Genomic DNA, 16,000 nt, shown 5'->3' on the forward strand with positions numbered 1-16,000 from the left:
CAGAATATAAAACTAAAACAAACAGACCCAGATCTGTACTAATACTATACTGATACAGTATAAAAAGTTTATATTAACTTATGAACCAGATAAGATGTAATACGTACTGGAAATTAGGAAAACTTTTTGGGTCTGTCAGCACTGCTAAAGAAATCTGACGTAAGAGCTCTGACACAACAGGATGAAACTGGCTTTTTAAAACCACAGTGAGACATGTGACAATCACCCTGCGCCTGTCCAGTTTCAGGAAGTGTATGTATGTGTGTGTATATATATATATATATATATATATATATATTTATATACATACACTAAGCAGGAAATAATGTGATGCAGAAATCCCAACTCAACAGAAAACAAGATCAATGAAAAAATGAAAAACAGAATGTAAAAATTAAAAATAAAAGGAAGTGAAAAAAAGATGTAAAAATAGTTGAAACTCTGCCTCAGCTGCCTTTGAGGACCTTGTCTCTTCCTAAGAGAAACAGAGAAACAGGTTTGTAAGGTTAATGGTGGTCCCAACGTATCTTTGGTTTTCATGTCCAAGCCACCCATTTGTTGTTTGATTGGGCCACAAAGCTGTTATAATCTATGGAAACCAGAACTAAGGCCTTTATTTTAGCTTATGAATCAGACAAGACGTAATATATACTGGAAATTAAATTAAACCTGAACAGAATCTGACAGAAGACCGAGGAAACCAGGCAGATTAGGGAGTAAACAAGACACAGGTGTGGTCATCAGGTGTAACCAGCGTTAACAGATGCTCAGTTATTGTTTTGTGTTTATTTCATTCATGTTTTATGTTATTGTTTATTGATTTATGAAAGGATTTGTGAATGTGTATTTTCACTTAAAGGCCCAGGTGTGTGACGAGACTGATTTTATGTGGGCGTGTTCAATAAAAAGTCGAACACTCACAGCTGTTCTGATTGTGAGTTGAGCCGACTGAAGAGCAGTTTTTGTCTATCGTGTGTTTTTCCATATACTTTCAGTTTTATTGGTAAAATTACTGTGCTTCACACAAGTCTTGACTCAATGCAAACAACCAGGGAACAATATAATCACCAAACAAAACACCAGCAACAAATAAATCTTCCAGAAGTAAGTCATGTGTCTCACATGTCATATTTCAGGGGTTTTTATGATGTTTATTTTACTTGTTTTTTTTATTATTATTTTTTTTTTTGCTGCATTTAGTGATGTTTTTACATTGATTGCAAGAAAGCGAAGCAAATAATTTACTTTCCTTGCCACACATAGTTGTTTTTTACCTAAAATTCCAGCAGCAAAAACTGATGAGTCATGGTTTGGCCTTGATCAGGTTTTTGCTTTGAACTGACGTACTTTAAAAGTACATTTAAAATATTAAACATTATCTGTAAATGCTCTCCCAGGTCAGTTTTACCATATGAATGACTAATTATTTAAATTAAAGCGCAATGATTGTATTTTACTGGATTATAATCTGCTGACATCAGCACACACAACAAAATCAATAAACCTGTGAAGTTTTGGTAATTACTTAAAATCTTCATGATGAAAAATATTGCACTATTATTTATTTAATGCGGCCCACATTCAACTAGGACTAATCACCTTGTCTAGACCAGGGATTCTTAACCTTTTTGTAAACTGGGGATCAACTTTTCCAGTACAAAATGGTCCCATTCAAATATTAACACTGTTCTGCTTTAATTGATTTCACTCTTTGTGTACAATTACTAAAACAAATTAACTTATTTAACAGCTAAAACTTTGTGAAATATGACATGTTAAAAAGAAAAAAACAATGAGATCATCATAAAGACATTTACATAGCACATGTACAGACGTGGACAAAATTGTTGGTACCCTTCGGTTAATGAAAGAAAAACTCACAATGTTCACAGAAATAACTTGAATCTGACAAAAGTAATAATAAATAAAAATTCTATGAAATTTAACCAATGTAAGTCAGACATTGCTTTTCAACCATGTTTCAACAGAATTATTGTAAAAAATTAACTCATGAAAAATTTCTTTCCTTCTTTTTGTTTTTTGTTTGTTAAAAATTCACCGGTTTTCACACGAGTGTTGTATGTTTGGTTGGTGGACAGCGTTAGCTAACACTCCACACACACCTCTCGGCTCAGCTTTGTTACCTCCATTTTCAAAACCGTACTTCATGAATATTTTAGGGTTAGAGTTATATTACAGCAGAACCTCGATGAATGTCTGTAGCTACATGCAGAAAAATAGATTTACTTTGCATTAAAAAGCAGATTAATTTATAAAGTTATAATCCTTTCATATGATGAACAACATGTGATAACAGTGGAGCACAAAGTTCAGCCGTCCACTTCCTGACTGCAGCTTTAATAAACACACTGATGTCAGAAGAAGTCTCATTTCCTCCCATTTATTCAGGTAGGTTGACACAGCTGTAGTAGCTGCTGGGATCGTTGTCCACCTCTGCATCAGTTTTAGTCCTTACAGCAGAATAAGTCACCACATCTTCCTCCTCTTTTACCTGCATCACACAATCCAGACGTTTCACATGATTCAGACCAGGAAGAAAAAATCTGCTCAGAGTTTTACATCAGAACTCATCAATTATACTAAATACAGTCATGGTACAAAGAAATAAATAAACCAAATGATTTGTGTTTATCATGTCCTGACATGTAAATGTCTCTTACCTTCTTCTTAGAGGAGACCTTTGGATGAGCGTGGTCCACAGTGGCGTAGGTCACATTGTTCTCTGTCTCATCCTGAGGACAAAGTTAACAGTTCTTGTTACCGTGGAGTCAGACTGAACATCAGCGTTTCTGGTATTCTGCTTCTGACCATGTCCATGTCCATATCAGTGAAAAAGTACCACAAACTAACGGTATCATATCGACAGGAAAAACTTTAGTATCGCTCATCTGTAAGCAACAGTTGTGGTTGTTTTTGTTTGTTTTTTGTGGGGTGGGGGTCAGAGAGAACAATGTTGAGTTCAGGAAAGTCGGTGACAGGAAGTAAATGGAATAACACATGAACGCCTTAACTTGCTGTTAAAAATGTCGACCAACTGCAGCTATTATCATTCATATTAGGTGTTAACCACATCATTTTGAGCTCATCTTGATCATCTGGTCACAGAAAACACAAAGTGTGTGATAGAAATTGTCTTGGTGAGTGGGAGGTGAGGACACCATTGTAGGAAGACGAGGGCAGGAACAAAGTTTAATAAAAGGCACTTACACACACAAAACAGGAAACATGACGAATGATCTGACAAAATACTGGCTGACACCAAGTGGTGTATAAATGGAAGATTAACAAGAGGAGGGGCGGCATGGCTCACTGGGTAGAGGTGGTCGTCTTGTAGCCTGAGGATCGCCAGTTCGATCCTCGGCCTGTCGAGCTCATGTCGAGGCGTCCCTGAGCAAGACATCAAACCTCAAATTCTTCCTGAAGGGTAGTGGCTGAGCGCCTTGCATGGCAGTGTGTGAATGTGTGTGTGAATGGGTGAAGGGGCTAAACGGTGGTGTGGTGGTTAGCACCGCAGCCTCACAGCAAGAAGGTTGCTAGTTTGAATCTTGGCTGGGGGGTAGTTTGAACTTTGAGGGCGGTGACCTTTTGGTGTGGAGTTTGCATGTTCTCCCCATGTTTCTCTCCGGGTACTCCAGCTTCCTCCCACCATCCAAAGACATGCATTTTAGGTTAATTGATGACTCTAAATTCTCCCTAGGAGTCAGTGTGAGTATTAATCGTTGTTTGGCCCTGCGATGGACTGGTGACCTGTACAGGGTGTACGGACGCCTCTCACCTGTTAATGCTTACCTGCAACCCTTAATGGACTCAGCGGTACAGATAATGACTAATTAACTTACGAGAAGCAGGTGGAGTGAGTTGACGATCACAATCAGGACAGATAATGAACAGGAAATAAAACAGAACGTTTCACACAAGGAGGAGGAAGTAGAAAATAAAACAGGAAAGGGAACTCAGAATGACAAGACTAAAAAAAAACAACCAAAACCCACAGATCATGACACAAATCTTGTGATAACTAATTACAGTAGGTCAGGGATGCCCAAGTCCAGTCCTGGACATCTACCATCCTGCAACTTTTAGATGCATCCCTCCTCCAACACACCTGGATTAAATGGCTGAATTCATCCACATGTGGTTCAGCTCTGCAGAGGCTGGTAACGACACATTCATTTCATTCAGGTGTGTTGGAGGAGGGATGCATCTAAAAGTTGCAGGATAGAAGCTCTGGAGGACCAGACTTGGGCACCCCTGCAGTAGGTGATTATCTCTAGAAAACACAACTTTGCTTTGTGATCTCGAGATAAATTGCATCAAAATGAAATATGAATAAAATGTCCTCTCTCAGCTTCTGTATGAAATACATCAGCATCAATGTAAAAATCCTGAAGTAATCTGTTATGGACTTTGATGAAAGTTAAAGGTGATGCTGAATGATGGTTTTGTGTTCGCAACAATAAAATAAAACTTTGAACATATTTTAATATAATAAAATAATTTAGTGTCAGTTCACATCTGGTCAGTTACAGATGTTGATGTAAATAAATGTCATATGAAAACATACATTTGTACTGATACCAAAAAGTTCAATTACATGTTTTGAAGGTCACATTTATTTCATATTAGAAAATATTAGATAAATCTGAAATTACTTACGTCTTGAGCTGCTGGTGTTTGAACATCTGGAACAAAAGGACAAATTTAGGAGTTGGTCATTAATATCACAATACAAGAATTCTGTAAACAAAGTCATCATTTCCAACATCCTGATTTCTAACACAATCATTACTGTGGGAAGCCTATTAAAGCTGAAGTAACCATAGCAACAGGCCTGCTTATCTTATACATAAATTAAACCAATGACTTCACCATCATCTATCAGATTAGAAACAATCTGGCCTCATATCAGCTGGAAATCAGTAGGTTTGCATTGTGGAGTTTGAAGAAAATCCTGCTGCTTGACAACAAAACCACACGTCTCCAACGTGGCTTAGAAAGCTCAGATATGAATCTCCTGATAAAGGTTCAGTTTCATTTATATGGGATGGTAAGAAGGCTAGAATATGGTTAGAGGTATAAAAATAAAGCTGGTTCAAACCTTTTAAATATTTTTTAATTAATATTATTGTACCACAAACAAAAATTCATGCATTGAGTCCAAACTCCTGACACAGACTGGTGCCACCTTGAAACTGCATCTTGCATCAGACCTGCGGTCTTCCCTCTACACACTAACAAACAGAGATGCAGAGTCTGCATCACTGCAAACGTTGTATCGATCCGCCTGTCAATCTCCCGCTCCATCCTTCTCTCACTCGTGAAGAAGAAGATCCTGAGAAACTTGAATTCCTCCACTTGGTGTAGAACCTCATTCCTGAGCTGGAGAGGAAACTCCACCATAGATGTAGAATATGAGGTGCTGTTTCTCATCTTAACTGCTTCACACTCAGCTGAGAATCAAATGGAGATCGCAGCTTGATAAAGCAAACAGAACCACATCATCTGCAAAAAGCAGAGATCCAGTCCTGAGCCCACAAAACCAGATCCCCTCAACACTTCGGCTGCACACAGAAATTCTGTCCATAAACACTTTGAACAGAATCAGGGACAAAGGGCAGCTCTGGCAGAGTCCAACCCTCATTGGAAACCAGTCTGACTTACTTCCGGTAATGCGGACCAAGCTCTGTCACCAGTCGTACAGGGACTGGACAGTTCATACAAGAAGGTCAGGTACTTCATATTTCTGGATAACCCCCAACTGAAGACTCCAGGGGACACGGTCGAACGCCTTCTCCAAGTCCACAAAGCACATGTAGACTGGTTGGGCAAACTCAAACTTTTTTACTTTTTGGTTGGGTTGACTTTACAACCCAAACCTCTGCATTAGAAGATGTTTAAAGTCATTTTAAATGTGAATATCTCAGTCATACCAGCAGAATATTAAAATAAAACTGTGCTGTTAAGTTTCTTTAATTCAGCTTTTTCATTCTCAGTTCAGCATGTTTTCAATCTGATGGACATGTTTGGTCTGTTTGTGTTTAAACTGACATGTTCACCAATAAATTAAACTATTTCAAGATATAAATAAAAACTGTACTTGTGATTCTTTGATCTTCGGTCTCTTTGGTTCTCCGTCTGCATTTGATGATGACAACAGTGATGATGAAGAACAGCAGCATCACCCCGACCACTGCTCCGATGATGATGATGGTTTGTTGGCTTTTTGGGTTTTGAGAACCTAAAGATGTTAAAATAATATGCAAAGAGGTTGTTTGATAACATGTTACTTTGATTATAAAAACAATGAACTAGAAATTTATGTGTAAATCTTGAGTTTCAGTCAACTCACATCTGGAGTCTTACCTGTAGAATCAGGTGGGTAGTGAGCTTCTATCTTCACACTCTTTCCTTCAACAAACTGGCAGGTGAATCTTCTGTTATCGTCTCTCTGATGTTTTACAGTCAGGCTGGAAACACAGTTTGTCTGGTTGACGTAGAAATCAACACTTTCATCTTGCAGCTCAGTTCCTTCATCATCCAACCAGCGGAAGCTGCTCTGTTTACAAGTATTAATGTTACTGTATCTCCACAGAGAGCAGGTTAATGTGACTTCATCCTTCTGTAGATCAGCATCTGGTGGAGACGGAGAGACTGAAGGAAAACAGGTGATTTCTGTTATCTCACATTAAAAATGTGGAATATCATATTTTAAAGTGAGGAACTCTGAGAAGAAAGACTCGTCTTCTGGTTCTTAGTTTGACTTGTTGACTGTCCTTTGGAAACATTCCAGATATAATCTGACTTTATGAAGGTGGAGAAAACCAAGTGGAAGAAATCTTAATGTTTACTTTTCTTCCTCCTTGAAAACTTGCATCTAAACTTTAGTTCCTGTCTGCATGTGTTCACTGAGAGGGTCCCTCATGTTACGGCCGTCCCAAACAGGAAGTTCACATCCCTGAGAAATGGATGCTGATAATTCCTGATAACACAAACAACTTCTCCACAGTGTTTCACAGTGATGAGTTTTACTGTGTCAGAGTCTCATTCAAGTCAGAAAAACTCACCAGTCAGAATATTTAGATACACAGGCGCATCAAAGGAATCTGTTTCTCCAAGTCTACAAATGTAGAAACCGACATCTTCATCAGTGATGTTGTTGATGATCAGAGAGCAGTTACTGTTCACACTCAGTCTGGCAGCTCGAGCTGAGTTTTTATTAACATTTCCATTTTTAACCTCCTGTGCAGCTGAACGTTCTTGATCTCTGTTGTAAAGCCAGCTAACAATCGAACATGGATAAGATGGTACATCACTGTTACAAGGTAAAACAACCTCATCTCCAGGTTTATTGTAGAGATCGATTATTCCTCCACTGACGCCTGCTGAAGAGAAAAAGACACATTTAGAGCAAAGTTTTACTCCACACACATCAACCAGAAATGAAATCAGAAATGTAGATTTCATCATTAGAAGTCAGAGAGAAGAAATGTTTCTTCTCTTCCTGCTGCTTCAGTTCTTCTCTTCATTTCTGTTTCAGTCAAGTTACATTAATGTGAGAATCTGTTCAATATAATTTACCTGAACTGGTTTACTTCCTTCATTTTATGAAAGCAGCTTGTAAATTATATCTATAGTATTTTGTAAAGTCATTTATAAACCTCTAACAAGTGAAAGAAAATCAATGTTTACCTTCAGCGTGAAGCAGCAGAATTAAAACGAACTCCAGCAGAGCCATTCTGTGTCTCTCTGTGAACGTTGTGAGGCTTTTCTCTGCTACAGATTTCTACATGTTGGCTCTGTTTCCTCTTTCTGGTCGATTTACTGGATAAAAATGACGCAACATCAGTTCCTGCTGCTAATTCTGTCATTCGGGTGTCATCACACCTTCCTGTGTCTTTAATAAAGACGTCGAGGAAGACAAACAAACTTTTAATAAGTTCAATGTGTCAAACTGAACATGACAAAAAATTCATTTAACTCATTTTCTTTATTAGATTTTGATCAACTGAAACAATAATAAATTATTTTATGTGAATGATCTGGTATCGTTCAAAAAGAAGAACTTAAATGTTCTTTTTACAAAATGTTGTCATTTCCCTTCTGTTTGTGGGTGAAAAATAGAGGAAGTTCAGACCAACCAACAGAAACACAAACAGCTCTGAGAGACTGATCACAGCGCTGCAGTTAGATGCTAACAGGTCTTATAATGGGGATTAAATCTGAATAAATGTATGGAACAGAATTTTATATCAGTCTATTCATAAGACAAGTCACTGAGAGTAAAACTAAGAACTGAAAACTAAGTTTAAATCCAGTTGTTGGAGAGTCAGCATACAGGGAGGAGGTGGAGCAGCTGTCAGGGTGGTGCAGTAACATCAACCCAGCCATCAACACCATGAAGACCAAGGAGCTGCTCATCAACTACAGGAAGAACAAAACACACATTAAACCACTTTACATCAGAGGGGACGGTGCAGAGAGGGTCTCCATGTTCCACTTTCTTGGGGTACAGATCAGGGGTGGAGCTAGAGGGGTAACCAGGGTGGAGCTTGTTGTCTCTGAAAGCTGATTGGACACCCCACGTCCACCACAAGTGATTGAGCTTAACTAACTGCATATAAATTTATATTCTTGTTCTTATTTCTCTTACTTCGTAAATATAATATGTAGTAAATATAAAAGGTATTTTAAGGTTTTGGTACATTTCAAGTTGGAACAACCTCATGAGAGGAAGCTGCTCCCTAAATTTAAATAATTAGAATTAATATAAAAATCTTTAAAAATTTGGAATAAATAAAGGAAGAGCAGTTTTCTGATTCATTTATGTTCAAAGACTGAAGTTTATGTTAGAGGTTTTATTTTATTACACTAAAGACTCAAATTAATTAAAAACAAAAAGAATTCTTTACATTCATAAGTGAAACAGCTGCCTGCCCGTTTGTTTAATAACTCTCTTATTTTACATGTGAGTCCCTGTGTACCATCACCCACCGGGGATTGGCTCTGCTCACCACACCCTTGCTTCCTGCCTGCTGAGGATTGGCTCCATTTACTACACCTTCACCTCCTGTCAGCTGATTGGACAATTGCCTGGCTTATCATTGACGTTGCAGCTACACTAAAGGAAATATAAAACATCTGTGGACTCGTTGGCAACTGTTTGACAGACAGTCTGCCCTTGGCTTGCTGGACTTTTGTGGTTGTTTTTTTCTTTGTTCCCTTGGTTGGATAATAGGTAATGTCTAGGGAAGGTGAAATCGAGGCCTCATGATTCATCGAGGCAACTTTGACCCAAATGCATGAAAATGACTTGCTGTTCTCAATCATTTGACCAAATTAAAGAGCTCCATCTGCTGGCTGTGGGCGTCTGATGCACCAGAAGGTCAGTGTTGCAGTTGACACCTCACATCTGTCATCCCTATCTCAACTTGAAATACGTGTTTAATAAACGAAACATATTCTACCATGAGGGAATATTTATTTTCTGTTGTTCATAAATTATAAAGAGGGGTTATTAGGTAAGATTAGTAAAGGTAACAGAATTGTGGTGTAACTTAAGTAAACCAATCTGTAATGACAATAGTTACTCACAGCGGGAACATATGAGGGAAGGTGCTTGTGCAACAGGGATAGTGATTGTGCTAGTGATTTTAAACAGTTGTAGTAAAATTGTTTACTGTTTTATGTGTCTTATTATTTATAATAAATATTGCAAATGCATCTTATCGTCTACCTCATGAGTTTTTTTTTTCCATAGCTAATTGTTGTTGAATGTGGCACACTGCACATTTATGTACATAGGTTATTTACTACGAATTTTTTTATGTTATCTTTATCTTCTATCTAGTTTTTTTTTAATAGTTTATTTCTTTATAATGTTTTATGGCATTCAGTGTGGACGGCAAAGTAAGATTTTCATTGTTCAGGGAAACTTGTTTCCTTATTGTGCAAATGACAATAAACACTTTGAATATTGAATCTTGAAATGTATTATGAGAAAAATGCTTTGGCAACTTTGTGATGTGTCATAAGTTTTTTATTTAAAAACGTATTTTCTCAATGATGTCAGGCTTCAGTCTGCTCCTCCTCTGGCACACTACCTCTCCAGCTTTGAAGAGGTTGCACCTGAAAGAAACACAAGAACAAAATTGTAATTAACCAACTTTAAAATGATTAAAATTCTCTGCTGATGATGATCAGAAACCAGCTCGGCTGTCTAAGATCCTGCAGGTTGTAGTTTTCCTCTGCAGCTGCAGACCGAGACGTTTCCTCTGATGCTTCTGGTTGAAGTTTGATTAATTTTAAAAACTGCTTTTTGCAAGGCTATTAAAAACATTTATATAAGGAGAAGGAAATAAAGCTTACCTGTGATGTTGAAGGTACCGCCCGATCCATCCTTCTCTCATACTCCGAGCTCCTTCAGCAGTTACCCTGGCAACGGCATCTCACACAGATGTTTGTTTCCCAAAATCTCTAAAAGCTAAGTGTGATCCAATATAAGCTCATGCTGATGTGATGCTTCCCCTAATTTTGTTGTCAAAATGTAATGTCGTACAATCGCTAGCAGAATCTCCTCTCAACAACCCACGATCTCCTCAGAATTTCTCATTGAAAGGTTGACAAAACCGGTCGCTTTGAAGATCCTGCGTGCTGCTCGATATGCGCTGATGACGTAACGAGGCCTCGTTTGATCTATCACGTGACTTTTGGCATGCTGAATCCTGCTCAGAGACAATGCTCGCAACGCTTCCGTGCCATATGCTCGACACGTAATCGAGCAGATCGGCTCGAGCATAACATCCCTAGCCTCATGAAACATGGAGTCAACTTTGGCCCAAATGCATGAAAATGGCTCGCTGTGTTGAATCATTTGACACGGTCAAAGAGCTCCATCTGCTGGCTGTGGGTGTCTGATGCATCAGAAGGACAGCGTCAACATGGCTTCCTCACTGCACGTCTGTCATCCCTGTCTAATGTCTGACGAAGGGTTCAATAAAGGACGTGTTTTCTACCATGAGTGAATATCGTTTTCTGACGCTCATATAAATGAAAGAAGGGGGCTGTTAGGTAACATAGGTTTAGGTAACAGAATCATGGTGTAATTTAAAGTATATCAATCTGTAATGACAGTAGTAGTCTACTCACAGCTAGCGGGATAAGAACGTATGAGGGAAGGGGTGCTTGTTCAACGGGGATAGTGATTGTATTAGTGATTTTATACAGTTGTATTAAAATGTATTATGAGAAAAATGCACGTGTAAGAAACACAAAAATTAGATTGTAATCAATCAAGTTTAAAATCATTAAAATTCTCTGCTGATGGTAATGTAACGTTTCCCCTCATGCTTCTGGATGAAGTTTATGATTAACTTTCTCTGATTGTTCTGCCCTTGTAGACACCAAGTGCAGGATGTTATACCCTTGTTCAATATTTGCTAGAGTTCATACTTTATTTTGTAGAGTTTGCCTTATTTTGAAGTTCTGAGAACATTGCAAAACAGGAAATAGTGAGTGTCTCAAACCGCGCACTTACATGAGTGCACTGGAAGGTAGTGTGTAGTGCGCACTAAACACTACCTTCTGTAGTGCACACTATCGTGGGTAAGTCCTGATCCAAATTGAGCACTAACGTTTTGCACTTACCGGTAGTGACGTACCAGCTTAGCAGCGCCGCTCGGTTAATATACTTTTTTTTTCTTCCAAAATCCAAAATCACGTCAACATACGTGTTTGCATGTCATACGTTTATGCTAAAACAGCTTTTAAATAAGCAAAGATTTCTTAACTGAATTAAAGTACTTTACATTATACACATGTTTTCATTAGTGTTTACACTGATACCGTTCACGTCTGCAACAGGAAAGCGATTATACTAAAAATCATCATTTAAAATATGAAATGCAGTAATGAAGACGCTAAAACAGGGATGCAGAAAACATTTTATTTAAACTTTTTATTAAAACATTTCTCTCTTGCCGCCTCCTCTTCTCCACAGCAGCTTCTCCACTGCTGGCTCGGTAGTTTGATGCCACAGTGACCTACGGTGAACACAGAATGGCAGTTTATATAAAAGCAAGCATTATTATGTACTTTATGGGTACTTTGTACATCACTTTAGATAAGCGTCTGCAATCAGCAACGGCTTCGTCAGGGGTACCATGGAAACGGGCCGGTTCTCTAAACCAGCGGTGTTTCCTAATCAGTTTTCAGATCAAGGACCATTTCGTTTACGCCAGAGACCCCACAGTTCTTAATTTGGAGGTTCAGCAATCATGAATAAACATACGGAACCTATAGTATTAATCATTTTTAACACTTATAACCCATCTAGATCCGCGAAATCGGCTATAAAACTGCTAACATTTACGTTGCTAACTCTACTGCAGCCTCCAACAAATGATCAGATCCATAACTGTCATCAGGGATGGAAGAGATAAGAAGCATGCTGCAGTTTATATTAGAATTATGATCAAATATCTTCATACTTACAACAGTAAAAAACAGCCTCCGCCTGCATCGGTACCGCTGAGTCGGTGGCTGCCAGCTCTAAAAAACTGGTTGAAAGTCCCTCCCCTTCCGCTACGTCAGCAAGATGGCGTCCTTTTAGTGCGTGTAGTGTCCATCGTTTCACACTAGATTTTTGGCCGAGTTTAGGGCAGCATCCGGGTACTTTCAGTGCACTGAGTTTTTACTGAAATTTCTGTGTCAGCGCACTAAGCACTTAAATGTAGTGTTCGAAGTATAGAAGTGCGCGGTTTGGGACACACCCAGTAACTTGACACAATGCAGTCACAGTAGGATCAGGAAGCAACAGGCTGGTGAAAAGTTAAGATGTCTCAGATGACACCAGGAAAATAACAACTTACCTTCTCATTCCTCTGCAGAATCAATGCTTGTATGTATAACAACATTGTTGGTGTCATGTTAATTCATAAATATAAATCCTAAGTAGTTAAAAGACTAAGTTATTGGTTAAAATGTGGATGCTAATATGCATGCTAGCGGTAGCCTGTTCTGCAGCTTGATGCTAGACTGTCAGTAAATTGATGGACCTCTGAGTGGAACTAATGTTGCTAATCGTAGTATTTTACTCTTTCTGTTTTAGTTTCACTCTCATCACATCATTTCATCTAAGTTGTACCGTGGAGTCAATATGAAGAGTGCAAATAAATCCTTCATGTTCATGAATGATGGTGTCATGCCTGCGCCCTCCTCTCGGGTGCGCTCCACTTCTCCGGAGTACTGATCACTGGTCACTAACTACATCACCCACAATCCCTCAGCTTCAGACATCTTGGACACACCTGCATCAAATCCCAATCATCTGTTTCACCTGGTCATCACGCTATATAATCCTCATTCCCTGACTGGTTCATTGTGTGTTATTCTATTGCATTAGTGTCTTTACCTATTGTACTACTCGCTCTTAGTAAAAGTCTACTTTCCACATACCTGCGCTTGTGTCCAGCTTCTCCTTGGAATCCTGACATAATAACACACCGATCATGGACGCAGCAGGTACTAACCCTGGAGAAGGGCCTTCCCACTTGGCAGCGGCAGCTCCAGATCCCACTACCATTCTCTCTCAGCTGACAGCTGTCGCCACAGCCCTGGAGCAGCGGGTGGCGAGACAGGAAACTATGATGACTGATCTGTTACGACATCTTCAGATACACCCCAGTCATCAGCCCCCACCGCCGCAGGTAAATCCATCTCCGCCTTCTGGTAGTGCGGTGTCGGCTTCTGCTGGTCGGTCCACCCCCTCACCAGTCAAGCTTCTGGAGGTTTATCACAGGGATTCTTCAGGATGTGCCGGTTTTCTTCTTCAATGCGACCTGTTCTTTTCCTACCACCCGGATCTTCAGGATGGCGAGAGGATCTCCACGGTTATCTCCCTGCTTGGAGGAAAGGCACGGGAATGGGCCACGGCAGTCTGGAGCAGAGGAGGTAACCATCTTGCTGATTACTCCCGTTTTGTGGTGCTTTTCCGAGCTGTCTTTGATCATCCTCCTGAGGGCCGAGAGGCCGGTGAGAGACTCCTTCGCCTACGGCAGGGATCCCGCTCTGTTGCGGAATACGCCCTGGACTTTCGTACTGTTGCTGCAGCTAGTGGGTGGAACGAGCCGGCCCTCATCTCCGCTTTCCGGCAGGGGCTCAACATGGAGATAACAACAGAGCTGGCCTGTCGAGACGATGCTATGGCCCTGGACGCCCTGATTTCATTAGCCATCAGATTGGACAACCTCCACAGAGAAAGACAGGGTCGTGCGGCCCGATCTCCGCTTCCTCCTGACACCGACGAAGAACCGATGCAGCTGGAGGGATCCAGGTTGCGTCGGAGGGAAGGCGGTTTATGCATGTACTGCGGAGAGGGAGATCATCTCCTGCCTAGCTGTCCCCATGTTTCCAGAGGCAAGAGGGATAGAGGAGGTCGGCGATCCGCCGACCTCAGGGTGAGTGCGACTCCTCCCACTTACTGCACTGAACAGTTTGAGGTACCCATACGTATTCGTGCTGGTGATGTAAGCTTCTCTATTCCAGCCCTGATCGATTCTGGGGTGGCCGGCAACCTCGCCTCTCCTACTCTGGCCCGACGGCTTCACCTTCCACTCCAGCCTCTTCCCAAACCGATTTCTATCCGTGCCATTGACGGCGGACCCATCAGCGGAGGCACGGTTACTCACTTCATTGGTCCAGTCGAACTAACACTGGGTGATCATCAGGAGCAGCTCACCCTTTATGTTCTTCCGCATTCTCGCCATCTCCTGGTTCTTGGATTGCCCTGGCTGGTTTCACACGAGCCCACCATACACTGGCGTAACAGGGAGGTGAGAATCCTTACAGCACCTGGCAGCTCCACTCCGTTATTCCAGATGGCGTCAACATCAGTGGAGAGTCCATCCTCTGCAGCCGATCTGAACATTCCAGAGGTCTATCGGGACCTAGCAGCTGTCTTTAGCAAGACCCGAGCAACGCAGCTGCCGCCGCATCGTCCGTGGGATTGCACAATCGACCTCCTGCCCGGCACCTCTCCCCCACGGAGCCGAATATATCCTCTCACTCAGGCGGAGCAGCACGCGATGGAGACGTATGTAGAGGAGGCTCTCAGGCAGAAGTTCATCCGCCCGTCCTCCTCCCCGGCTGCTGCAGGGTTTTTCTTCGTTGATAAGAAGGACGGGGGTCTCCGGCCGTGCATAGATTATAGGGGTCTGAACAATATTATTGTAAAGTACCTGTGCTGCCTTTAAGGCTTTTCTTTAAATAAATAAGTTGGTGTTAAAAAAGTTGATAGCTTTCAATAATATTCAAGGTGGTTACAAATTGTTTCGGTAAATAATTAATGGTTTCTTTACGTTTTTATTAAAAAATATTGTCGATAAAATGTACTTCCGGTTTCCGGTTACGTACTTCCGGTCTCCCGGTTTCCGCTTGTAAGCAAGAGCCCATGTGCAAGGAAGACCATACGAATGTTATCAGAAGCCATCCGTGCTGAATTATCAGGCAGGAATGCCGTAAGTTCATTATATTATGGTTAATACAGATGAGATTGGATATTAATGATTATTTCGCTAAGATATGCCTTTGATGCACTAGATGCACTTTGTTTTGTACGTGATGACTGCATTGTTAAGATTGATTTATTTTCCGTTATTACAGTTTTCACCACATACTGTTCATGAAGACAAATAAACCCGCTTCAACCAAACTCCAGGGTCTTCATCTGTGGTTTAACTCGGTGTCACCAACATCTTTGTTGAAAACACTACAGTGAAAAGGCACCAATTGATGATTCATCACGGTCAAAATGGCAAGCAGTGACAAGTCTGTACGGAGTTACAGGACCGGACATTCATCTGGATCAGCAGTAAGCGCTGCCCATGCTCGAGCTAAAGCGGAGGCTGCTAAGGTTAGAGCATCATATGCAATTAAAGAGGCACAAAGAAAAGTGGAAAAGGCTAAAATAGATGCAGAACTGGAA

General features: G+C 40.6%; 1 protein-coding gene across 3 annotated transcripts; it reads right to left on the minus strand.

Moving 5' to 3' along the window:
* Positions 1-378: 378 nt before the first annotated feature.
* Positions 379-7,938, minus strand: LOC121633497. Of its 3 annotated transcripts, none has more exons than XM_041975589.1 (7): positions 7,711-7,938; positions 7,086-7,400; positions 6,385-6,672; positions 6,119-6,259; positions 4,678-4,703; positions 2,682-2,753; positions 379-2,512 (listed from the first exon to the last, which is right to left on the minus strand). In XM_041975589.1, the coding sequence occupies exons 1-7, from the start codon at positions 7,754-7,756 to the stop codon at positions 2,402-2,404; spliced, it is 999 nt and encodes a 332-aa protein (XP_041831523.1). In that variant the 5' UTR covers positions 7,757-7,938; the 3' UTR covers positions 379-2,401. The 3 variants fall into 3 exon arrangements, with proteins under 3 accessions (XP_041831523.1, XP_041831522.1, XP_041831520.1); XM_041975588.1 differs by having other exon boundaries at positions 7,086-7,403; positions 7,711-7,937; XM_041975586.1 differs by lacking the exon at positions 7,711-7,938 and having other exon boundaries at positions 7,086-7,618.
* Positions 7,939-16,000: the final 8,062 nt, after the last annotated feature.

This window comes from Melanotaenia boesemani, chromosome 22 (genome assembly GCF_017639745.1).
Source record: "Melanotaenia boesemani isolate fMelBoe1 chromosome 22, fMelBoe1.pri, whole genome shotgun sequence".
Taxonomy (NCBI): domain Eukaryota; kingdom Metazoa; phylum Chordata; class Actinopteri; order Atheriniformes; family Melanotaeniidae; genus Melanotaenia; species Melanotaenia boesemani.